Genomic DNA, 26,149 nt, shown 5'->3' with positions numbered 1-26,149 from the left:
TGTTCACCAGGTTGAGTGTGCAACCATGGGCTGTGGCCACCTATTCTTGCATTTAGGGTGTACCTGTTTTCCAACTGATTGCCTTGAAAATGGTTGCATGGGTTTATACAGTCTTTGGAGTTGAATTTATTGATTCTTTAAAAATTAGGGGGTTTGAGTAAATAAAGGAGCTTTACATAACTTCAGTCTGCAGGAGGTTGCTGAGCTTTGTAATGAGTCCTGTGGCTTTTCTAAATCACTGCAATTGGTTTTTGCTTGTTTTTATTGTTTTGGTTTGGGTTTTTTTCTCTTTTCTTTTTCTCGCCAGAAGTTTGCAGAGGTCAGTGACTCATGATCCTCTTTTTATTGACATATCATCTTTCTGGCATCTTTCTGATTTCTCTGAGGTAAATAGACGTGAGTTCAGGCAAAGTTTATTTCCAAAAATGTTAACTTGAGGAGCCAAATGTGTCCAATGAGCAGGACAGAGAAAATCTACGATTATCTCTCTCATTTCCTCATATCACTTTCTTTCTTTTAAAATTTAGTTAAGTTTTATTAATTCTCTGGGGATTTTTTTACTGAAATGGTACAACCTGCCCACTAACAGGATGAACTTCCTCCTGCTGTACAAATACTTCACTACACTTGTACAAATACTTCGGGTTGTTTGTGTGCTGCCTGTAGTCTTCAATTCTAACCATTTCCAGTAAGCTCAATAGCTAAAAAAAAAAATCTGTAATTGTGAAGTTTTGCAGGTTTTTTATGTCCAAAGGTCATAAATTTATCCTGCCTGGGCTGAAGAATTGATGCTGCACAGGGACAGTGTTGCACTGGGTGATGGAGGAATGGAAAAGGAGTGACATGGTTGTGCTGCACTGCCACTAAATATTGTTGGGTTTTCTCCTTCCATATGAAAATGTTGTGAGGATTTCACTCCAGCAGCCTCGCTTTGCCCTTTCATGTCTCCATTCCTCTTGATGTGAGTCATGGAAAGTTCATCATCGTCCAACTGTGGGCAGCCTTTCACTTCCAGACCTACATCTCTTTGTGACTAATGACAGCCTCATCTTCACAGGAGCTCTTCAGAGGGAAACATTTCCGTGGGGAAGTTCATTTCTGGAGTGTTCATGGAAGGCATGGGATCAGCTTTGCTCTGAGATTTCAAAAAACATCAGCAGTGCAAGCTGAGAAGTTGATTGAAACAAACCTTCCTGATTTGGCAGGGAAGGCACTTAGGCAGTGGGAATATTTATCCAGATAAGTGGAAACAATTAGGAGACGATGGATAAAACAACATAGCTGTTACTCTAAGAACGGCATTAGATGTATTAAATTAGAAGCAATGTGATGTTACTGGCCAGGTGATTCAGCAGTATTATCTTTTGCCTAATCTTTTGTTTGGTTTTTTTTCTGGATAAAAGTGTTTATCCTTAATTTTATAGCATCTGTAGCTTTTCAGTTAGGCTTCATCCCATCTAACCTGAGAGCTGGTGGATTATTTTCTCACTTGCCTTAGACATCCATGTTTTAGGCTGTGAGCTGCCCAACAGGACTGATTTACCTGAAATCTTCAATTATATCGTGTGAAGGCAGGAAACAAAGCACTGTAGCTCCACTGACATAAACCAGGGGAGCATTTATACCCCAGGGTGAGAAATGTGTTCCTGGTGTACCTGAAATGTGTTCATAAAGATGTTAACAGGGTGTCACCCTTTCTTGTGGTGGGAGGAGAAGCTGACTGTGATTAGAAGGCTGCTAAAAATTTAGCCTGAAGAGCACCAGCAAAAGTTTGATTCATCCTTATTTTAAAGAGTTTCGAAAAAAAGGAAAGCATATTAAATACTAAGGAACTGGTGACCTGGAAAACACATAGGTATATATGTGTGTAAAATCTGTTCAATCTGTTTTATCTTATTGATAGAGGAGGAGAATTTTAGCTACATGAGTGAGCATATGAAAGTAATCAGTTTCTATAACCTGTTGGTCTCTTCTCCCCAGGTACAAGATTTAGGACAAGAAGAAATGGCCTCAAGTTGCATCAGTGGAGGTTTAGGTTGGATATTAGGGAAAATTTCTTCATCAAAAGTGTTGTTGAGCTGCCCAGGGCAGTGGTGAAGTCACCATCACTGGAGGGATGTAAAAGCTGTGTAGATGTGGCACTTGGGGACGTGGGTCAGTGGTGGCCTTGGCAGTGCTCAGTTATTCCTTGGCCTCAATGATCTTGGAGTGCTTTTCCAACCTCAATAATTCCATGATTCTGGGATTCTGTAGCCATTTTGGTTGTAGTCTTCTCTTACAACCCTTAAAGAGGAAAGGGAGGAATTTTATGAAATGTTTATTTAACAGGAAAAATACGTAATTTCAAATATTTTCTATACAGCCAACAAAACCATGTGAATGATGAAAAATCCTGCATGTTTTCTTTTTGGGGGAATGTCTCTTTTTACCCTGTTTATGAGATGATTAGGGCCTGGTGGATGCTGTAATTACAGTGCTTTGGTGTGAGGCTCGAGCAGGCAGCTCAGACTTTTGCTGTTTGCTTTTGTGGTTCCTTCCAGTGTTACCTGACTGGTGTCATTGAGATCTCTCCTGCATCCTGAGCACTCAACAGCCCCTCCTCTCGTGCAGGAATTGCTTGGAGAAACTGGCATTAAAAGCTCTCACCTGTTTGCTATTAAGTTTTCTGTTGCATATAAATACCTTTGTTAGCTTGAGCCTCCTTCAGTTTGGAGCAGTGATGCAAAGTCCCCCTGCCTTCAGGGGGAATATATTGAAATCTTAGAGAGCTTTTCCTCCCCCCCACCCCCCCTTCAGCTGTGTGTCATCTTGTATATCCATCTTTCCTCCTTAGGCTATTCCCAGAGATCCTTATTTTTATGAGGACAGTTTACTTTTGGCCAAGGAGCTTGCAGAGGTTGCTGTTGATTTCTGCTCTGTGGTTAGGGCTGCCACTCGTTAATGTACAGCAGACAAATGCAGTATAGACGTGATCATAAATAATTCACTGCTCCCTCCAACAAGGGGAAATTACATGCTACATTATTCAATATACAAAGACACTGCTTGTTGTGTAAAGAGAGTAATTTTCTGCCAGTGTACAGCCAGCAGCTTTGCAGCTAAAATATAAGGGGACACACATGGTTTATTACCAGCTCAAGCCTCATAACCTTCCCTCTGCCTGCAATCCACATCCTTCTGCTCTCAGGAGTGGAATACAAAGAGGTGACGTGTGTTGGTGGCTGTGGTTGTGGCTGCTGGGAATGTTGGATGGAAGGAACAAGAAAAAGATGGTGTAGATGTCTCGGTTTCATGGGGTGAATGAGGGAAATGAGGGCTGGGGGAAGATCCTGCCCTGCTGGTGAGCACCATTCATGCCATGGTGAAAGGTTGGGGAATGAACTTCTATTAAAAACTTCTTGGGAAAGAGAAGGGAGTGGCACTAGGGAATTACATCCCGACTTTTATGTGTTTATTACAATTCAATTTTTTAATTTTGTGAACATGACAGTGGAAAATCATGTAAAATGGCATGTTGGCAACCAGCAGTTATTAAAAAAATGAGATTAATGTCTCTATTCTATTAGCTGAGTGATCTGTCATTGTCCTGTGATAGGTCATCAAACTGATTATCTAATTAAGCAGCCTGATGCAGTGCTTGTGCATGAGCTGGCAGAGTTATGATCGCTGGTGGAACTTTAAATTTCCCCTCATGATTGGTGTGATTAAGATCTCAGTTTTACTGTAGCCTAAACATATTTCTATTTTTTTTACCCTTGCATCAACTTCCTGATAAACCATTTTCTTCACCTGTCAAAGATGTAGTTAACATGGTTTTTCCTAGACTTTGTAGTATTTGTAGCAGATTTTCATGAGAAGTGTCTGATCCTGGGCAGGGTTCAGTAAATTCCAGTCCATTTTTTTAACACAAAAATGGACATAGAATAGGACAGAGATGGTTATGTGGTTTTTCTAAGGTCCTGTGGTCTGTATTCATTAATGTATTTCTGATTGCTCTTTTTAAAAGCTTGAGAATTGATGTCAAATACACAAACCTGGAATTGATTCCATAAAGCTATCTCAGATAAATCTGTTCAGTCACTGTCACTGAGAAGGTTGCAGATCCCTGTTAGAAGAGGACTGGAAGATAAATTGGATTTTTTCTGTATTCTAAATAGCCAGTGCATAGGGACTGGTGTCTGAAAATAAACAGCAAGGAGTTGGGAGCAGAGGTCTGGGAGGGTACTGAGGGGGATGTCAAAGAGGAGGAGTTTGGGGTAGAAGGATTACATAAAAACAAAAGTGTAGAACATGATCACTTTAATTGAAGAGATGCTGTAGGGTGGCTTTTGGTTACCAGATCTTTTCTAGGTACTGCTTTAACCTGTAGTTTCTTCTTCATGCTTCTTTTTTGAGAGGGGCTTTTTTCACCTTCCTTTTTTATCTTTTGTGATGAAGGCCCTCATCTCCATTCTCTCTTTTTTTTTCCCGTATTTTTTTGAGATATCTCTGTTTTCATTACTTTCTCTATTACCTCTGTGGATGCTGCCTGAATCTGCCCTGACACTGCTTCTGTCTCCAGCCCCCTTGGTTTCCTCTTCCAAAATGTTTGGTCAGGGGTTATTGCTGCCTGAAATATTCTTGTCAGGACTTCCCTTCCTTGTCCTCCCTCTCACCACCATTGGTGGTGTTTGGACAACCATCACGGTCTTTCCAGTCTTGGCTCCTTTCCATAGTTCCTCTTTTTCTTCTGGACATTTACTGGGGGGATATTTTATGCATAAGAAAGAATAAACTTTCTAAGTTTAATATGAAATATGAATCTGATTTAATCTCTCTAGTTGTTCAAACTTCTGTCAAAATCATCGCAGCTCTGCTCCTTAGGGAAGTTTTTAAGACTGGTCTCTTTGAGAAGTCTTGCACTAATTTCTTTCCCTTTGGTTTAAATATAGTTAGTAATGATTAAGCTGAGATTTCTGTCTGCCTCATCTAACTTAGAGAATAAACTCATTAAGGAAATGAACTTTTTTGGGGGGAAGGACAGTATTTTGCAAATACTTTTGTTCAATATTTATCTAATTGTTCTTGAGTCCCTGAGACACAGCCTACTTGCTCTGATTGCAGAAATCCTCCAATACGTGACTGTTCAGTGGGAGAAACATCAGAATTCAAATAATTTTTACAAAAGCACTTTGTCTCATACAAAAATGCAGCCAGAAGGATGAGGATAAATGCAGGATCTGAAGTGACTGCCCCATTTGATCAGGATGCTTTTGTAGGAATGAAGAAGGAGTTATTATCTAGAATTATAGCAGTGTTTCTTAAGCATTTAAAATAGGTGTTGATAGAGCTAAAGGCAAAATAGTCAAATTGTGGGATTCATAATAGTAATGATTATAGTTCTCTGATTTGGTGAGTAATAAGAGGACCCATCATTTGGTCCAGAAACCTGAGATCCTGTCATTAGCATTTCCTTGTGTCTGTTTTTTAATCCCTTCAGCTTGCTGAAAGTTTTACTTGTGGCTTTTGTTTTTTTTTTGTTTGGCTTTTTATCTCCTGTGTTTGAAAGGAAACTGTTATTTTATCCCTGTCTCAAGCAGGGTCCTACCCCACTTTAGAACAGTTAATTTAAGATCCCCACGAGCAGACAGAGTGTAATTATTTAAACCTGTGTCACTGGATACTGTCCAGAAATGCTCCCATATTTCAAGAGCAGATTAAGATCTGTTGGGTGGGTCAGTGAGCAGCTGAGGGGGGTTGTGTAGTGTTACCTGTGGTAGCAACCAGTCATTGGTGTGAGCAGATGGGTGATGGGAAAGCAAGGGCAGCTCACTGTGAACCTGGAGCCAAATGTTTCCTGGGTTTAATATCCTGAATGCTGTAATGAACAGACTTGGCAACAGCAGGCATCTTTCAAATAGAATTGGGAAATGACTCGTGGTAGGTTGTGCTTTGCTGTGGCTGTGGGTGATGTGGATATGATGTCTGGGTGTATAGAAACATCTGGTTTTTGTTTCCCTAGGGTGGACAATGCATCTCTTTGGAGTCACCTGTGGGAAGATGAAGCTTCCAGCAGCAGTAGTGTGGTTTGGAACCTGCTCATTTTAAGGAATTCTGGACATTTTTACCCATATTTGCCTATTGCAGCACAAAGCAGAGGACAATGAGTTATTTCTATTTTTTGCATATTTTCACACTACGTAACAATATTTCTTCCTTCTCATTTTGTTCAATGGGAAAAACTTGAACCAGTCTTGTAGCTGATCCTTACTTCGCCACATTCCTCTTACTGAGCCAAATTCTTGGGAACCACATCCAGAGTACATCTATTTTTGTGTGTTGGTGGTGGTTGGGGTTTCTTTTTCTCTCTGTGACACATGTCACTTTTTATTCTGTTTTGAACCTGTCCTTTTGCATTGCTGAGTAGTCGTAGAATCACTCCAGGAATGAAATAATTTCAGACTTAGAGAAGATGACTCATATTCTTCAGAAACATTTTTATGGCTGTGCTCGGCTCATTGATCTAGGAGTTTAACCGTAGTAATATGAGGTATTGCATTAATTGCTGCATACATTTATTACCAAATGACTTGCACAGACAGTGTTTCAGATGCCGTGGACCTGATCACAATAACCAGAAGTGTCCTGTGTGCAGAGGAGAAAATAAAATCCCTTTGTACACCGACAGCAAGCAGATGAAGTGGCTCGCGGTTCTGGAAGTGAGGACTGATCACTGTGAGAGCTGGAATGGATTGTTCTGCCTGAGGAAGGGGAAGCTCTGCAGTCTGATGTTTGGGTTGATCATAATGACTCTGGTGATGGTATCCTACATACTGACTGGAGCCAAGCATGGCCTGTTGCTGATCCCATCTCCCTTCCATTATGGAGCTTTTGCTAGCAATCCCAGCTTAATGGACAATGAAAGCCTTAGTGACATGAAAGACCATTACCAGCCTTCAAAAATGAATATTTCATATGTAAAGGATTATCCAAGCATTAAATTAATTATTGACACCATTACTTCAAAGATAGAGTTTATAACGAGGCAGCGCCCTGATTTAGAAGAGCTGAGGAAGCAAGAGCCACATGTAAGTATGAATTGAGGCGTGTCTTAAACTGCTTCTTACATCCTTGTTTCAAGGCTTTTGGATCAATCTTTTGCCTAGATATAAAAAAGTGCAACTGCTGGGATGTTCATAAAGTGATTTACACCATCTAGAGTCTCCTGATTCACAGCAGCTGAGAAGTTGCCATTGTAGATCACATCCCTCTGAGTCACGGGCACGATGGATGGGTTCTGTAAATGGTCTTGACACCTGAAGCAAAAAATCAGGCAGCCCTCTGATAGCTGTACCACATTACTGAACTTTTACCTTGTCTCATGCAAAATCATTGTGACTTAGATTTACCTGTCACCTGAAATGATAAATAAGAAAAGAGCCTTTCTAATAACTGCTTGCCAGGGTGCCTTCCTGAAAATCATTGCAAACCTTGTATTTCAGAGTTAGCAACTGGAAGGTAATTTGCTTTGAGTATTGGGTGTTTGACTTTAAAAATAATTTCCTGGGGTTGCAGGGAAGTTGGGGGATTATTAAGGCCCTTTCTGGCCTTAAAATAAAAGGATTTCTAAATACTCCTCTCCCAGTCCAATGGGTTGTACAGGATTTGGTTCTGGTGTCATCAGAAGCAAAAAATGGGGTAAACTTTGTAAGTAAAGATGTCCAGGTAAAGTTTCTGTTCTCTCACCGTGCTAAGTAAGAAATAATAACTGTTGATTGCTTGATGCCTTGACTGAAATTGTTGTTCTTTATGTTGCAGATGTTTTCAGTAATTCCTAACAAATTCCTTCCAAATAGCAAGAACCCTTGTTGGTATGAAGAGTACCGCGGAAACACAACCACGGATCCTTACGCAACCAACTCCTATGCACTGTACTCCAAGCGCTTTCGGATCATATTTGATTACCTCAGGAAGGTATTTTGGAACCACTTGTACCACTACAAGGACAAACACTACCGCCTGCGCTGCCTCCCACACTTCTACATCATCGGGCAGCCCAAGTGTGGCACCACGGACCTGTACGACCGCCTCAGGCTGCACCCCGACGTTCGCTTCTCGGCCATCAAGGAGCCCCACTGGTGGACAAGGAAACGCTTTGGTGAGTGAAAATGTCCTCTGCTATCCAGGCAAGTTGTGTCTCCTAAAATTTTCTACGTGTCTGGGATGAAATTAATGGATTTGCTCTGTACTGGATTACCCAGGAACCACCGAAACAGATAGTTTTGAGAAATCCTCGTGGTGGATGCTCAACCTGCTTTTGTTCAATGATGTTTTGGGTTAAACCTCTTGAGAAAACGCACATTTCATTTGGTTCATTTGCAGTGGTTTGGAAAATCTAAGAAAAAACAAAAAGGGCCGATAAAACCCACCTTAAGAATTTGTAAAGGCAAGGAGAGAAACGAATTAGTTTTTCTTGGGGGAGTTGAAGAGTAGCAGTGATAGTTTTGTATTGGAAAATTCTGTAAAGCCTTTCTCACATCAATAAATGATGGGTCACTATTTAAAATTTCAGTCCTTATAGTTCAATAAATACCACTGTAGCAGGAGCTTCTTTAATGTCACAGCTCTGGCCATCACTGAACAGTAGAGATGCTCTGCATGAGGAATCTCTCTCACACTGAGGGCCCTGCACATATTTTGATACTTTTCCTGGATGATATCAATATTTCCATCTGTGAAGGCAGACTTGAATAGCTGGGGCTGTGGCCAGCTGGAGTAAAGGCATCCACACCTCATGATTGCACCTCCAAAGGGCCTCAGGGCAGTGGGGCTGAGCACAGAATTTCATGCATCTGAAGTGTTTTTCTCCTTATCTCTCTTCTCTGGATGCTGAGGAAGGCCAGTCTTGTGGTTAGAGATTAGATGAGCTGCAGAAGACCCATTTTAATTTCCTAACTGCTCCCCTCTATGTGTGGATGAGTGTTGTGCCTTCTCTATTCCACCCAGGCACTGGATTTTCCAGCTCTTGGGTCTGGCTTTGTTAAGTGTTGGCGTGCCCTCCTTTTTTATGACTTTGGCGTCAAAGATCAAAGACTTTTCAGTGATTTTACTGTTTCCAAGAAGAAGATTTTGCTTATTTTAGTGACATCTTAATTTCTGTTTCTCATTTGCTGTTGCTTTATGGCAGACACAGCCATTGGAACGGGACAGACCTGGCACTGGGGGGTAGATGAGGACTTTGATCACTACTTTCTTTTGGTGCCTTTCTGAGCTTCCTTGGAATGGGAAAATAGTGAATTGCTGTGGCTAAAGGCAAGGAAGGACACTTTCTGAGGCATTGGGACACCTGCAGTGCTGCTTCTGTTCTTTATTTTGAGATCATACCTCAAATTCTTCATTTCTCCTGCATGCGGTCCTGTCATTTCCATCTTGTTTTCCCATGCCCTGGATCCCAGAAGAACCTTTGAGCTCCTGCAGACAGGATTTTGTTCCTCGCTGCTTGGTGAGGTGCTTTTGGCCACAGAGATGGGATTTCATGATTTTGCTGTTAAATTTTCAATTTTCTTCCTTCACAAATGCCATAAGAACATTGCCAAGATAAATATTTTAGACATTTTCTAAATCCTTTTTTGTAAGCTAAGGTTTAAAGCAATGTGATGAAAATACAGCTGTGCTTTTGAGATAATTTCGTCTGGTTTAAGAAACACTGGAGGCACCAGTGTGAACTGAGGAATGAAATCAAGTCAAAGAAGAGAAGCATTGTGGTGTCCCTTGAAGACCCATGAAAAGGGACTTGTTCGTCTCAGTAGCTGACTGAAGACAAAACATGGAATGGTTTGGGTTGGAAGGGACCTTAATCATCTTGTTCTACCTGCCATGGGCAGGGACACCTTCCACTATCTCAGGTTGCTCCAAGCCCTGTCCAACCTGGCCTTGGACACTTCCAGGGATGGGGCAGCGACGACTTTCTCTCATATTCAAGTAGAGTGATGAAAACGAGGGACTGGCAGCAAAATCTGTGGAGGATTTTGTGTTCCACGGGAGAGTTGGCAGCAAAGGCTGAACCCAACTGATACCTTAAGCTAAAATGTTTTTCACCAAGTAGTTCTCTCCACTTATATTAACCTCAGCATAAATGTTTGGAATGAATGTTGGAGGAGGTAATGCACCCAACCTCACTTCAGCAAGACTGGGCTCACTAAAGCTCTGAACCCGACCTTCCAAACAGGCAGAAGAATGCAAAAAATCAGGCTGGAGTGCATCTAACTTGAGAACAAGGGTGAATTCCTATCTCTGTGCTGGCATTCACAACCCCTCCACTTGCACAGTCTTGTGGTCAGCCACTGGGGACCAAGTGCTGATCCTTGAAGAGAACATTCTTTGCATAATTCAGGTTTTTTTGAAGTTGTTTTGTAAAGCTGGAGAATGAGGAAAGATTGCAGAGCTCGTGGTCTCATGGGAGGGGGATCTGTAGGGATGACCTTCCGATCATCTCAGCTGTCTGCCACTGAGAATGAAAGACCAAGTTTATTCCTGGTGGCTCAGTCCTTTAATTCTGCCTTAAAAGTGCATTATCTAATGGTTACTATTTAAAATTAAAAAAAGAAAAACAGAGAATATGACAAATACACTCACAAGTGAAATTGGGACAGCCAGCGAGTGGCTATGACTCCTATGCTCCTGGCTATTAACTTGGTTAGGTTTCTAACACAAGCTGGACAAGAAAATCTCTTTGTTCAATGACATCCTCTGATTCAATGGATTTTTATGAGACTGACTAATTTCAGCTGAAGTTAAACAGCCCTCTGGGGAGGCCCCATTTCACAAATCACTCCTTTCCCCTTCTGCTGGGATGGTTGATGCTCCACAGGACTTTGTCTCAGCTTGACTGTCTCTCTCTCCTGGCTCCTTGCCACTGTTTCTGTTCCCAGGAGTGGGGTGGTAACAAACCAAGGCTGTCTGTAGCACCACGCTTGCACTTTTTTTTCCCCCTCAAAACAAGTCAAAATACGCTGTTGAACTTTCTTCTACCCTCATTAAATCCCACTTTCCTAAAGGGGAAAATCAGAGGCAATGGACAAAAGAACTCCCTTGCTGAGCTTTCCTCTCACATAATTGATAATTATTGGCCTTGTGGGAACAAGAAAGGGAGAGCTGAGAAGTCCTGTGTGGGGAGCATGTATAGCAAATGGAGAAGTGAGACTAGATTTGGAAACAGGAGTGGGAAAAGGAGTATAAAAATCACAGGATGTGGCTCAAGATGCTGAGAAATGCAGGGGGAAGGTGATACTGAACTCACCCCAGAGTGGAGGGAAGGAGAGGAGAAAAATGAGATACTACTGTGGAGCGTTATTTGCATACCTGTGAAAGGAAAAAAAAAAACCCATGAATGATTTCCCAGTGTGTATTGATTTGCATATTTGGCATCAGAGCCTGTGCTCAATCTCAGAACAGTAAATCTAGTGGGAGTCCAATATTACTTCAATTTACATGGGTGCAAATGGAAGTAGAATCTTATCTTCTATGTTCTTTCCAACAGCTAAATTTAGAAGAAAATAAATCCAAGCTCATTCATGCAGGGAGTACAAAACAGAGCGCTTAAAATATTTCCTATCACTGTGAGTTTATGGTGTAATCATTCAGTAACTCAGATCTCAGATCTCAGCCACTTCATTATTGGCACTTTTATCTGAGGGTTGCACTTCGTCTGTCGGATCTCGTGCTGATGTTGGCTGGCTTGGGGCCAGCCTCATCTACGAAATCACCTTGGTTTGCACCATGGTCAGTCTTGCTCTGTTGTTATTATAATAGCTGTTTCTGATTCTCTCTTTTTGCTGCTCTTTCAGGAATCATCCGGCTGAGGGACGGATTTCACGACCGCTACCCTGTGGAAGATTACCTGGATCTGTTCGACTTGGCAGCACATCAGATCCAGAGTGTGCTGCAGAGTGACGAGGGGAAGGAGCGTGGCAGGAGGAACAACATCATCATTGGTAGGGCAAACGCAGCCCCAAAACATCCCTGTAGCTCCACATGGGCAGCACTCAGAGCTGGGGGGCCAGAGGGGGATTTTGTGACTTGTTCTCAGCACTGAGCCCCTGGCGTTGTTTTTCCCTGGTGCGCCTGGAAGCTCTTGGCTTTCTTTCCCTGGAGGGTGGTTTCCTGCTTTGTTAAGAAGCTGTGATTATCTTTAGAAAATTCCTGAGCAAGTGCTGTATATCTGATGAACATCAGCATTTAATTAATGTGGGGTTCTGCTTGCAAGAATGAGAATGACCTTGGCAACTCCTTGAAACCCAGTTTTCCTTTTGTTTTCATAGAATCATTTAGGTTGGAAAAACCCTCTAAGATCATCAAGTCTATCCATTGCCCCACAGCACTTCCAAGGTCACCCCTAACCCGCGTCCCCAGGTGCCACATCCACTTTAAGTACAATTATGAGGGGATTGCCTGTAGTGCTGGGATTGTGGCTTCAGTTCCAAATGCTGGAGCAGTGTGTCTGGGATAACACAAAACTGTGTTGTAATGACACACACTGGGTACTGGAAAAATCCTGGAGCTGATGGGAGACACGATAAGGAAAGCTCTCAGTGGCTCTCCTCAACCTCCAACAGAAGATATTGATATAATGAATTGGTATTAAAATTAAATTACCTAATTACTACTAAAAATGGTCTAGAAGTGCTGTTTTATTGTACTTTATGGAAGTCCATGGTTAGCACTGGGCTCTAGGGAGGGATCCCTGAGTTGCTTTCCATGACACACAGTGGTCAATCCGCTGGGCTCATCCCCTCTGGTCCGTGGTGTACAGGTTTATAGTGCCCATGAGGAACATCACAAACTTCTAAATTCTGCTTTTGCTGTCTGCTAAAACCAGAAAACTGAGGGGATGGGAGTATTACAAGCGTAACTCTGTCACCTCAGAACTTCCCAGGGAAACCAGACACATTCCATGCAAAAAGTAGTTGTGCAAGTGACAGTTCCCTGTCAAAAAGAGACTTTTCAAGGAGGCTTGAAGCCACAATTCTACAGAAAATAGAGACAAGATTTTTGCTTCCTGCCCTCAGAATTACTGGGGGTTTGGTTTAAAAATTTTAACCTATTGCTGTCTGGATGAGATGGTGCTGATGCCTTAGCTTGGTTAAACCAGAGCCTTGGCTGAGTCACATTTGTTCAAAACTTCCCCAGCCCCTGTTTAAATCCATCATTCACTTTATTAAACATCTGCAACACTGAGCAGCATCTGCAAGATGGGATTCTTAAGAAATGTTGCTGTCAAGGACATCTGCAGATTTGCCTGCTACTTACAATAATATCTCCTGTCCTTTCATGGGTGAAGTGCTTATGCTAATTAAATTCACTAATCTAATTGCAACGTACATCTTTGATTACTTACCTCCTGTTGCAGCTTTTTGTAGAGTTCACTTTGTGTTTCTTTTTCCGGTGGTCTCATTTCTTGTTTCATTAAGGTTCTGCTGGGTTTTCTTATTAAGTTTACAGGAAAAGTCTTGAATGATTATACTCATTAAGGCAGTCTTTTATGACCTTGGTAAAAAACAAAACAAAGCCATCTAGCCTAAAACGAATCTGTATGAATATCAGGTTTGCTCATAATCTTCCTTTTCTTATTTCAGATGACTGCAAAGAAAAATCAAATTAAAAGTGTAAATATTTCAGTAGTTCATCATGTTATATTATTTTGAAAAGTTAAGCTTCTTCGGATATTAAACCTAGTGGGTAATAACTGCATTTTCCAAAAAAAATCCAACCCCAACATCTGCTTAGAGATGAGCCAGAGAGGACAGGGCTGATCCAGCCTGAGGCATTCTGAGCAGGAGTTGTTTGTGTGGGATCATTAATATGATAAATTCAGAGGAATGGCTTGCGAAAACACAATATGATGTTAATCCATTAATGACTGAATAAGGAGGTTATATGTCCATTCTTTAGGCAATTTAATAATTCATATGTTCTTTAAGTCCATACCAAAAAAATTACTCAGTTGCACTGGAGTAATTAAACATAATTAATTGTCGGTGATTAATTTATCTCATGTTTAGTATGGTTTTTTCTCTTTGCAGGTATTAAATCTCTATTATAAAATAAAACTAAACTGTCAAATTGTCAGGAATATTTTTGTTTGGCTGCTTCAGGAAATTAAAATTATAAAAATCAGCAGGGACCAGAATGATTATTATTTTTTCACATACATATATACATATATATATTTTCTTTTTTTTCCCCTCATTAAATTTGTGACAGTCACCTTGTGGGAAGATTTACCCTCTTGAGCCCAGATTATGCTGGGCTGACTGCACTGGAGCAGCACCTTGAGCCCTGTTAATGCTCTAGCATGATTTGGTTGTGTGCCTGTGATCTTGGGTTGGACTTGACAATCTTGGAGGTCTTTCCCAACCTTTCTGATTCTGGGATTTTCCCTGGTTTGGGTCCTGCCTGCAGATTTTGGGTGGTGGCAGCTGATCCAGCTGTCACAATTTCTGTGGAATGTGGGCTCTGATGTTCAGAGAATCCACCCACTTACATGCAAATGCACTGATTTTTTTGTAATTTACATTGCAGAAGTGTAGGGAGGTGTTCACAGGTTTGACCACGTTAATTGGGATAAATCCAACAGAACATTAAATGTGATCAGGGAACAGAGCAGAGGACTGTGAAGGGTGATCATGCCTAGTCCAGAGAGGAGTAGGTGGCTCGGTGAGGACATAGACTTTAATTACCTTGGCATGATTTAGGAAAACATTTCTGAGGGAGCTCTCTCAGCCCAGCTGTGCCTGCCACAGAGATGGAGCAGTGACTTCCCAAGGTTGCTCCCATCCCTGGAGTGCCCTCTCCTGTAAAGCCCTGTCTGCAAGGGCTTGTACCCCTTTGCATTTCCCCACGTCCCGGCAGCTCAGGAGAGGTTTCTGTGGCAGGGCTGCCTCAGCTCCTGGCCTCTGTTTAATCCTTTGTGTTTCTGCCTCACCCAGCGTGGGAGCTGGGCTAATTGAGTTTTAATTGACAACTCAAAGCCTGCTGGTGATTAGGCAGTGCTTTGGCTAATTAATTTAGAATGGAAGAGCGGAGCTGCTGTGGACACCCAGCTATAGCCAATGGACCTGATCTCCTCCTGAAAAGAGGCAAAACGAACGTGACAGAAGATTAATGTGTTTTCTAACAACTCCCAGACTTTGTTAATGAATCACATTATGTTCAGCTGAAGTTTGGAGCCAGTACCTTTCTCATGTTGTGTTTTGTCCGTCTTTTAAATCTTTATTGGACTTTCCCAGAAGAGGAAAGAAGAAAAAATAGGGAAATAATGTACAAGTCTATAAGCCTACAACATTATTATTTTTTTAATCTCCTTCCCTTTGATTTGAAAAACCTCATTAGCAAGAATTAGCTTTCATAGACTGTCAGAGAGTGTAAGTCCCCAAAAAGCTTCTATATATGTTTTATTAAACAGTACCGTGCCACATAAATGCCAGTATTACTTAAAAAGACAGAGAAGGTTACAAAATTCAAAACATGAGATCATTTATTTAGCAGCTGAACCATCATATACTCACTCTGGCAGAGATTTTTACTGATTATATTTCTCCCTGTAGCATTGCATTCAGAGTGAGCTTCTTCAGTCATGAAAGACACCAGAATCTGGTATTTTACCAAAGTGTGCTATTTATTCTGTAAACCTTTTGTCTATTAGTAAATACTTGACTTCTTCTACATGAATAATTGCATAAAAAATATTTCAATCCTCAATGACACAACTCAGCTGCTTTTAAAATATTTCTTATGTGCTCACTGCTTCTCCTGATTATGTTTTCCACACTGTTGATCAGCAGGGGTGGTAGTTTCCACACTTTTCTGTGGGAAATGGTACAATTTGTTAACAAGCTGCTCCTCTGAGATTGGGAACATTAAGGCCAACCCGTGGGTGCTACGAAGAGCACTGCAAGGCTTCAGCAGGGACAAACTCCTGCCTCCTCAGGGCCAGGTTGGATGGGGCTTGGAGCCACCTGGCCTAGTGGAAAGTGTCCCTGCCCATGGCAAGGGTGGCAACAAGATGATCATTAATGTTCCTTCCAGCCCAGATCATTCTGTGATTCCTTGATTTTTCACTACAGAATGTGATAAAACCCTGAGCAGTCCATTCCAGCTCAAATCTATTTGCATGTGTTAACCACCAGCAGGAAGTAGTGTGCTTATGGACAGTAATATTTCAGGTGGAATTGCACAAAACCTGCCTTAACCATCCCTGCCTTCCCAAAAGCACAGGGCACTGGGATTGCTGCAGCTCTGGGAACTTTATCCAGATCAGTTTGCAAGAGCTAAGGTGTATTGAAATTCTTGGAGTCAATTTTGATCTGTCCATAGCAATTTAAAATTCAGCCAATTTCCACTCCAACATGAAGAGTTGAATGAGTTACCAGCAGAGATGCCTCTCATTTCCAGGGGAGGCCAGTGCCTCGACAATGTGGGACAACAACGCTTGGATTTTCTTCTATGACAACAGTACTGAAGGAGAACCTCCCTTCCTAATCCAGGATTTTATCCATGCCTTCCAGCCAAATGCCAAACTTATCATCATGCTGAGGGACCCTGTAGAAAGGTGAGACAGAAAATTTTCTTGTTATAAATAATATTATTAGTTCTCACTCTGTTGGATGCAAGTAAATATTCATGTGGTGTTGGAGAGCTACTTGGTTGTGGTAAGAGGGGTTTTATTCTGTGTATTTTGGCACAGGTAACTGTGATAATGTTTTAAAGAGAAGCATGTGAGGGTGAATGCCATGAGTGCCATGCCTGAACACCTGAGCTACTCTAAAAAAAAGAATTTATAGGTTTCCAAATGCAATCAAATGCAATCACATGAGCTAATATGCCTTGGTTTTCAGCAGGGCTCGCTAGATTAGGAGGGCACTGCAGAAGTGGTCAGACCTCAGCAGAAGTGGTCCTGGGAAATGCTTCATTTCATTTAGGTAGAAAAATGTATATTTTCATGGGGTTTGCAGTTCCAACTGATTAAATAATAATGATTAATAATGATTAAATAGCTCCAGAGTCAGCAAAGGATATAAACATCTTTAAATCTGGAAAGTGCTTGGTGAGACCCTCGTGTAAAGTTTCAATGGGCATTTGTAGCTTGCACAGCCAACAGCTACGGGAGTTCATCCTTGGTGTTCCTGACTTTGTTTGTAGGGAAAGGGCTTGGCTTTTGCCAAGGTATGGGCTGTTTTGAATGGCTGTGGAGAGACAGGAATGTGCAGCTTTCCACTTGCATTTCACTTCTCTCCAGTCTTCCTCCATATTTCTGGGACATTTCTTTCCATTATGTTCTCTGAGGAAGGATAAAAATGATGAGGGTAATGGGGAGGGTGGACAGGGTGGAGGTAGAGTCCACAAGGATCAGACTGAGGGGATGTGATTCCTTCTCACTGTAGCTCCATAGGGATATTCAGGATATCTCTGGCAAGGTCAGTGCCCAAGGGCAGAGCCCCAGCAAAACTCAGGGAAGGAAGGGGATGCAGATGATGGTGGGGGTGCAGACGATGCTGGAATTGCAGATGATGCTGGGATTGTAGATGATGGTGGGGGTGCAGATGATGGTGGGGTGCAGATGATGGTGGGCACCAGGCTCTGGTGGCTCTGGGAGAAGAGCAGACCCGTGGTGCTTGTGCAGGCAGCCTGTACCCACTGCCCAGCAGCTTCCAGAGCTGGGATGGTGCACCCCTAGGAGCTCCCCTGCTAGCAGGACGTGGCTGTGGTGCGAGCAGGGCTGGGAGACGCTTCCCAGCTCCTGTGTCAGGAAATGCAGCTCTCAACTTCACTGGCATCTCCTGACCCCAGGAGTTAACAGATGGTAATTTTATGTGAGAGAGCGCCTGAAGTGGCTTCCTCATGTAAATTAGTGACAAACTCCCTGATTGCCTTAACCACCCTCTGTAATGGGGATGTACTCTCTGCCAGCCTTATCAGGGGTGACAGAAAAAGTCAGCTTCATCTCCCTTACTGTGTTTGTGACAAATTGGTTCCTTTTTGTTTACAGTTCCTTTCATTCCTGATGGCTCATCTGAGCTGCAGGACCAAAAGCAGAAGGGACAGCTCAGGCATCCACTGGTGATGCCAGGCAGTGGGACAGGTTCCTTGGAGTAGCCAGGAGGGCATGGAGCTGGGACAGGCTCTGATCTAACCTGCACAGGGTCTGGGCTACCCCCAGCAGGGAATATTTGAATGACATAATTTTTGTGATGGCTGTCAACCGGTGCCATTATTTCATCAGAATGGACAGAGGTTGAAGGGCAGGACTTCAAGCAGCCAGAACAGCTGAAATCCTAATCAGCAAAGGCAGATGTCCCCAGAATTAAAAACACATGGGGGGAAAAAAAAAAAAAAAGAAAGAAAAATGGAAAGAAAATCTCAACTGCCCTGCAGAGGGAGAACTTGTCTTCAAGAATGTCGTTTTTCATAAGATGCCAACAAGCCTTAAAAATGATGCATTTCTTTTGATGTATGGTTAGAAACACTAAGCAGTCATATTAAACCTTTTTAATGACACTTCAGCCTGGCCCATGCTGTACCTGATGCCTGCTGGCTGATTTTCCGCAGGAAGAAACCTTTCACCAGTCAGTCCCACCATCCCTGGGACAAGCTGAGTGCTGATATCCACATTTCCTGCAAGCAGGAGATGCTATTGTGTGTCTAATTTAGGTGAACTCAGCAGGCTTGGTCCTTCAGCTGTTCCCTTTCTTCTTTTTTATTAAATGACTGGAGTCTTCATTTGTTTCACATGGGAATTAAAATCCTGTTCTTGCAAAACACTGACATAAATAATGAGTGCAGAGGGGCTATTCCTGTGCTTAAGTGCTTTGCTGGATTAAGGCCTAAACTTTCCAAATGAGGTATTTTTAAGTGCCCACAGAAATCTAGGGAAGTTAAAGGATAAATAAAGTAAGTGCAATACAAAAGTACAGAGTAATAAGCAAGACCTAAATAGATTGGTGTTTTTAGGTCATTTCTTAGACACCTGTGGGTTTTTGGAAGAGGCTGAGAAATATGTAGGATTTCTGGAATTTTGTCAAGAGATGGGTACTGTGGAGGCATCAAATCTGTGCTGCAAACACACTTGGGGAAGTGACTCCTCGAGTGATACAAAATCCTGTGGTATTGTTGTGATTCTGGTCATTCTAAGCCTAATTACAAATGGAAGTTAAAATATCATGTTCAGCAGATCCAATATTTATTCCATGTCAGAGTATTTCCTTTGTCTTTTTAAAACATGTTCATCTTGCAAAAGCCCAGTCAAGGTTTCAGGGGCTAATGCTAAAATTCATATTTTCCTTGCCTGTAGGTTTTGGGTTTTTTCACCACATCACCCCCAAAGAGACTTGAATTTACATAAAATTTTTAAAGTAATTTAAAGCAATTGAAAAACTTGTGCTAAAAGTGTGCAATGAGAGGATACTCCTCTGTAACTTAGAGAAACTCCTCCTTCATCTTGAAAAAAAAAAAAAAATAGAAAATCAACGGGTGGAATGCTGTAAATGGGAAGTTTTTGATGGAAAATCAATGTAAGATTGGAGGTGAAGCTTCCTGTAAAAGGAGTGTGAAATCCAGACTCTTTCTTACTCATGATGGTAGCCAGCTTGGTAATCATATAAAAATTACACTTTCTACCCCACCTAAAGTTACAGTTTCTACAATCAGCTTTAAGCTTTAGAGGCAAGGACTGTTCCTGTCCATGGAACACCAAGTGCAGAGGGGCACCAACATCACCTGAGACCGGTTCTATTGCTCACAGAGAACATGAATTTAAAGCCTAAAAATTTGCCTTCAGGAGAAAACATTGGCACCCACAATTTCTAGGGTCAGGTCTCCAGGGATGCTGACCTTGAAAGTGGGAATGCTGTTCAAAATTCCCTGGAGAGGGTTTTGCTGGGAGCTAAAACTCATTAAAATGAATGGAAAAAGTGTCTCTGGGCGGCAGGCTGTGGGTGGGACGCTGTTACACACACATCCCCTTTCCCTGGAGTCCAGTATGGAATTCCAGATTGGAATTTCCAGGTAAATAAATGCTCTTCTATTAAAATGCCCTAGGGTATATCACCATGCCCCTCAGCTGTAGGGAGGAGGAGAAGATCCAGCAAGCAGGAATTGTGCAGCAAGATTGATCTATTTAATTATTTTACAAACTCTCTTATGGACTTTTTCCTTCATAGTCTAATTGGACAAAGGATCAGCCTCCCCTTGGGGTGATGGGCTAAAATCCTAAAACATCCACTGTCAAAATATTTTTCTACTGTGCTATAAACAAGACTTTTCAAGGCTGCAGGTGTTTGGTTGTTTACATCACTCTGCTACCTCTTCTGTGAGAGAGAAAAGTCTCTCACGGGCTTAGAAAACAGCAAGAAAATCCTCGCTAGCAGCATTTTTGTATCCACACTCTTCCACCCCCTCAGCCCCTCACTGCCACGTTTTCCCCCACAGGTTGTACTCTGATTATCTGTACTTCGCCAGCGCCAACAAATCCGCGGAGGATTTCCATGAAAAAGTGGCGGAGTCGCTGCAGCTGTTTGAGGGCTGTGTGCTGGATTACTCCCTGCGAGCCTGTGTCTACAACAACACCCTCAACAACGCCATGCCCGTAGGTATTTCCAGGCACATTTGGTTCCTGGCTGCTCTCACCTGGGGGAAAGGTTGTGAAGACACCAAAATCCTGTGCAAGGAAGCAGCGAGAAATCGAAACGTTGTCCCTTTTCGTTTGTAAAGGGGAGGACATAAATATAAGTGTAAACATGTAAAAGATGGTGTAGGGGCCCACCTGTCTCCTCAGCCTGTTCCCTGATGAATGCCAACAGGAATAACACAGCCTTCTTATTGTGCAAGTGCGTGGACAGTGCATTTAGTGAAAATTGCAATTTAATGTGCATGCTTTTTGCAGATGTCTCCAAAAAGTAGCTCTGGCAAAGATCTTTGCAGTACCGAATTGCCTCAAAATCAGAATAAATTATGTGTTCTTTTGTAAGAAAAGGCTACCAATAGCTAGATAAAACCTTTTTCTTTTTTATTTTATTTTATTTTATTTTTTAATTTTTTTTATTTGTGTGTGCCAGAAAATGATACAAGAAAACACAGAAACTGCTGGCAGGGGAGTGGATAACTATTACAGGCTTAGGATTCCAAAATTCACAATTTTAGCATAGAACTGACTTCAGATTTTGCTTGAGGGCAGAGAATAATATGAATAATATGGAAGAGATTGACTTGAAATATCACATCTGGCCAGTTTGCCAGTCAATCCTCTTTTATTTGCTCAGGCTGTAAAGGATTCAGAGGGAATAGTTCCTTCCTTTGCCTCTGGGGTAAAGTTATTGCCTCATCCAGTGGATAAAATAACAGTACAAGAGTGTATTCCACGGGCTGGAGCCCCGCAGCAGCAGAGCAAACAGGATACTGCTCTCACTCACCAGGTAGACTGGAGCTGCTGATCTCTGATTGCAGCTGCCAGGACTCCCTCAGACACCAATTGCTGCTGGGCAGCATCACTGAATTTTCCAGCCATCTGCTCACACAAAAGTATTCCTTCCAGTGTGGCAGAGAAAGGCAGAGAGAGAACCAGAAGGAAAGATTTTCCTCTTACGTTCATCCTCAGGGTGCAGAACCCATCTCCGTTTGTTGTCTTCGGCAGCCCTCTGAAGAAGATGCTTTTGGAAATGAGCAGAGGAGGCCTCTTTCCATAGAGCCACGAGCAGGTGTTTGAATAAAACCCACATGCCAACTGTGCTCCTCAACGGCCCTTTTTAGCTTCTTCTTCAGCCAAGTTGCTAAATCTGTTGTGTTCGTGGTTTGCTGTGTGTTGAAAAAGTGAGGATTGCTGTCCCTGGTGAGCTCATTAGGTTGCTAATTCTGTGACTCTGCCAGGAAAAAAATGGGTTTGCTATTTGTTAATGTATTTCTCAAACCAGAGAGGTGCCCTGGGCATCGTGGCTGCTGCTGGATGCTGATGGTGAAGAAAGGGGTGTTTGGCACTTGGAATCAGTGGAAAGAACATTACCCAGAGAAAGGCACAGTGACCAGGGTGCTCCCAGTTGTGGCCTTCCAGCACCTGAAGGAGTGGACAAGGGAGATGGAGAGACTGTTCACAAGATCCTGGAGTAAGAAAATAAACATTAAACCACAAGTTTGCCCCAGTGCTGAGTGGAAGGAGGCATTGACTGAGGGCTGGGATGCTGCCCTTCCAGAATTATCCCATCTTAGCCTGATGTCTTAATCAAATAAGAGGTTCCAAATTCTGGTGCAGCACATCCATAAAGAAGCCTGCTAAATATGGAGACTCAAGTTATAATCAGGCAAAGACACACATCAGAATCACACAGGATAATAATAATAATTCAGCAATAATTCAAAATATGGCTTTTTTAGAGGAATTTAGGTAGCCCTGTAGGTCATGGGGCAGTGTCAGAGGTAAAAGAGGCTGTTGTCTGACTTCATTGGCTCTGTGGCAAAGTGAGCTGAAGATGTTAAGTCTCTTTTATGAAAGATGCTTAAGACTTGGGATTCATGTTCCTCTCAGCCTGAAGGGATTTAGAAAAATATTTATAAGCATAGTTGGAGGCTGGACTTTTTAAGAACACCAGGCTACACTTTTTATGTTTCAACTTGTTATGTAAAATTGAGGAGGGAAAAAAACCAGAGATTAGGGCAGGAGAGACTGAAAATCTGCCTTTCCCCTCTCTGGTGTGACAGAGTCTGGCTCTGTCATTGTGTACTCAGACAAGGCACCATCATCGCTGCTGCAGCTGAGATCTCAACCTAATTATTGCAATCAAAGGATGCAGCAAAATGCACCCAAATCTCATACCTGATATCAAGTCTGAATATTTGTCCTGCTCGTGGCAGCATGACCTGGTGCAGCTGATAGTTATGGAATCATTTAGGTTGGAAAAGACCCTTAAGGTCGTTGAGTCCAAGTTTTAATGCAGCGCTGCCAAGCCCAGCCCTAAACCACGTCCCCAAGGTGAAACCAAACTGGAATAAGCAGCCCTAGGGACTGGGAACGTGAAAAGACTGAGCATCTTCCCTTGAATGGCTGTTCATCTGGGAGCCAAGAGCCCTCAGCGTCTCCGTGAAGGTTGGATCATCTCAAGCACAGAGGAGCTTGGATGTGAGGTGTCTGAGCATCCTTCTACAGATAACTGTGTCTGTGCAACGCTTTTACACACACCTGGGGCTGGTGCAGCGAGTGCACAGCCCAGCCCTTGGTCAAATGACATCTCTCCCCTGTAGAAAAGCCATTTGCAAAGATTTCCTTTGGCTGCTCTGAAAACAAGAGGAAGATACAAAACGTTCACATATTTTCTTTTTGCCATTCCTCAAAAACACATTTTGGGGATATTTTGCCCAGATGATAGAGGTGAGTGCTGTTTTTCTTACAGCTAGAAGTGTTGTAAGGGTGAATTAACTTGGATTTTTTTGTGCTTACAGGTGAGGTTACAAGTTGGGCTCTACGTTGTGTATCTCCTGGACTGGCTGACAGTTTTTAACAAAGATCAGATACTTGTTCTTCGCCTGGAGGACCATGCATCAAACATGAGGTACACCATGCACATGGTGTTCCAGTTCCTGGATCTGGGTAGGTGCTTGCTGCCTGGTTTAAGCAGGCAAAATCATTATTATCCTTCTTCTTTTAGGTTGTTTTTGCCTTTTTAAGAGACAAAAAGAGAAGCAAAGGAATCTGGCTTGAAGGATGCATTAATCTCATTGCCTAGAGTCAAGCAAAATTAAATTCTCAAATGCCTGGTGTTAGAAGATCTTAGATTATATAAAGAAAAAAAATTCCAGACCACTCAGAATGCAGGGATTTATCTTCTCATACAGAAGGCAGTCCTGCTTCTGAAGGCACTCAGGGCCTGCTTGCCACAGGCTTCCAGGGATGCAAAGGTACCCCACACAATTTTAGCCCAGAACCTAAATCTGAGCATGATGAAAGGTTGTGCTTGTAGCCAAGGAGAAGGGGGAAATTGTGTTTTTGCTGTGTTGATTGAGACATCTGTTGCTAATCCTCAGAGAAACGCCGGCAGACAAAACGTTGCCCAATGTTGATTTGACAGCAGCAAGAGAATGAAAATGTGGCTGAAAAATTGTCTGTCTGGTCCAAAGATTGGTCTAGATGATGAGAAAGCTTGGATGTAGCAGACTGAACAGATGAAAAGCTTGGCATCTGCTTCCTGAATATGGTTTGTGCTGGAAAACTCTGTAGGTTTTTATCTTGCTGATGCACATTTATTCCCAAAGTGGGGGCATCACTACACCTGTGTCCACTTTGATCCCACTGCCAGCCTCCAAAATAAACAAAACAAGGGCTTACCTGAGTGCTGAGTGAAGCTTGCAGAGTTTCTGTCAGGTATTTGTCAACTCACACTGTGAAACGAAATAGCAGCATAAAATACCTGCAACTCCAAAACGGATGGGAAGTTTTCTTCAATCATTTTTTTTCTGAAAACAGGTCTTTTCCTCTAAGAGTGATTTATGCTGCTTTTTATAGAGCTGATTAATTAAGGGGAGAGGAAAATGTATTATTTCCAAATTTACCAGAAGTGATTAATTTTACTAATCTGAGCCTGCCTTCAATATTCTGAAACAACGTGGCTGCTAACAAAAATCACATTTTTCTCCCCATGGCAAACCTTCTAATTTAGTCATTAATTTTCTTTAGGATGGGCATTTTTTTGGGAAATATTTGAAGATAACATTCTCTTTTCCCACAGGACCTCTGAGTGAGAAACAAGAAGCTCTGATTACCAAAAGTCCTGCATCAAACACCCGAAGACCTGAAGACAGAAGCCTGGGCCCGATGCTGCCAACCACCAAGGCAATTTTAAGAGATTTCTATAGGCCTTTTAATACAAAACTGGCACAAGTTCTTTTTGATGATGCTTTTTTATGGAAGAGGACATAAGGTGTACATTTCGTGCCACAACTACAGTGCTTAAAGGAGTTTTTATTTTTTTAAATTCTATTTTTGTGTGTGGATATTGACATTTTTTTTTCCCCCATTCCAAAGAGCAGCCGATGGATGAGCTGAGAGCCTCACCTTCAGTCAGCACATGTCTCAACAGCTCTACCACGTTTTCCTTGGGAGAATGGAAAGCATCTTGCTTTAATCAGTTTATTGCAACTTCTTTCACCCCTGCAAAGGAGTGGACAAGAATTAGGACAAAGATGATGTCTTACACTCTTCCACAGGGGTGTTGAAGTTTAACCTTCTCTGAGATGCTGCAACACAGAGTTAGCATCAGTTTCCTACAATTACGCTTATAATCTCATTTTCAGTATATGTTATTCACTCATTTTCTTTTCAAACAATCAATGTCATTTAGTCATTAAAATTTTTAATTGAATTCAACCTAAAATTCTGTTTCTTTTTGTCAGCCTATTTACAAATGGTCTCCACTAAGTGTGTTTCCTTAAATCTGAAAGAAAGATAAAGTGCATTCACACAAATTTCCAAATCTAATTTATATCTTCAAGATAAATGGACTTTCCTAGCCGCAGTTCTTGTAAAAGAAAATTTTATAATCCAGGTAAGAATGGATAGCTGAGATCCAAACAGGCTGATTTGGTGTTTAGCATAACAAATTCATTTTGTTCATGTAAGTATGAATATGTATCATTTATTCATATCACACATTTTCCCAGTGAGAATGGGCTTTATTAAAAGTCCATTCCTGGCCATGGAGAGCTTTTATGGATATTTCTGCTAAATTCTACAGGATTTCTCTTCTCCATTGTGAAGGAATATGCATTTTAAAAGCCATATGAAATTTTGTTATTAAAATCATAAATGGGCAGGAAGCTCAGTACCTTACAGAACAGGTGTATGTTACGTGTTTCGCTCTTCAGGAAAAACATCTACATCTGGTTAAAGAGGTCGAGATAGGCAGACTTGAGTAAAAAAAAAATAAAAATTGAAAGCTATGGAGAAACTTTGAGATACCTGAAAGGTTTTGTTTGACTAAAATGGTCGGATTTCTATATAGATGTGCAGCAATTCAATCTTTGATTTCAAACACATCTGGTTAGGTCACCGTCAGCTATAATTTGGAGCCTTTCTGCAGGTGGAAGTCCCACCTAAGTGAGGGATTTTTTAAGAGACAAATATAAATGCTGCCTA

At 41.9% G+C, this 26,149-nt stretch overlaps 1 protein-coding gene across 2 annotated transcripts in view; it reads left to right on the top strand.

Moving 5' to 3' along the window:
• The window catches only part of CHST15 (carbohydrate sulfotransferase 15), a 44,692-nt gene extending 19,390 nt beyond the window's left edge, over window positions 1-25,302 (top strand). For both annotated transcript variants that reach the window (XM_082285856.1, XM_082285857.1), the window contains 7 exons: window positions 6,002-7,067; window positions 7,798-8,137; window positions 11,826-11,972; window positions 16,432-16,588; window positions 20,464-20,620; window positions 23,461-23,608; window positions 24,744-25,302. In XM_082285856.1, coding sequence (XP_082141982.1) covers window positions 6,525-7,067; window positions 7,798-8,137; window positions 11,826-11,972; window positions 16,432-16,588; window positions 20,464-20,620; window positions 23,461-23,608; window positions 24,744-24,934 — 1,683 coding nt within the window. In that variant the 5' untranslated portion in view covers window positions 6,002-6,524 and the 3' untranslated portion in view covers window positions 24,935-25,302. The remainder of the gene's footprint in view (window positions 1-6,001; window positions 7,068-7,797; window positions 8,138-11,825; window positions 11,973-16,431; window positions 16,589-20,463; window positions 20,621-23,460; window positions 23,609-24,743) is intronic.
• Window positions 25,303-26,149: the final 847 nt, after the last annotated feature.

This window comes from Coloeus monedula (genome assembly GCF_965178545.1).
Source record: "Coloeus monedula genome assembly, chromosome: 8".
NCBI classification, from domain to species: Eukaryota; Metazoa; Chordata; class Aves; order Passeriformes; family Corvidae; genus Coloeus; species Coloeus monedula.
The sequence above is the reverse complement of the archived record's forward strand: the minus strand, read 5'-3'. Positions and strand labels throughout refer to the sequence as shown.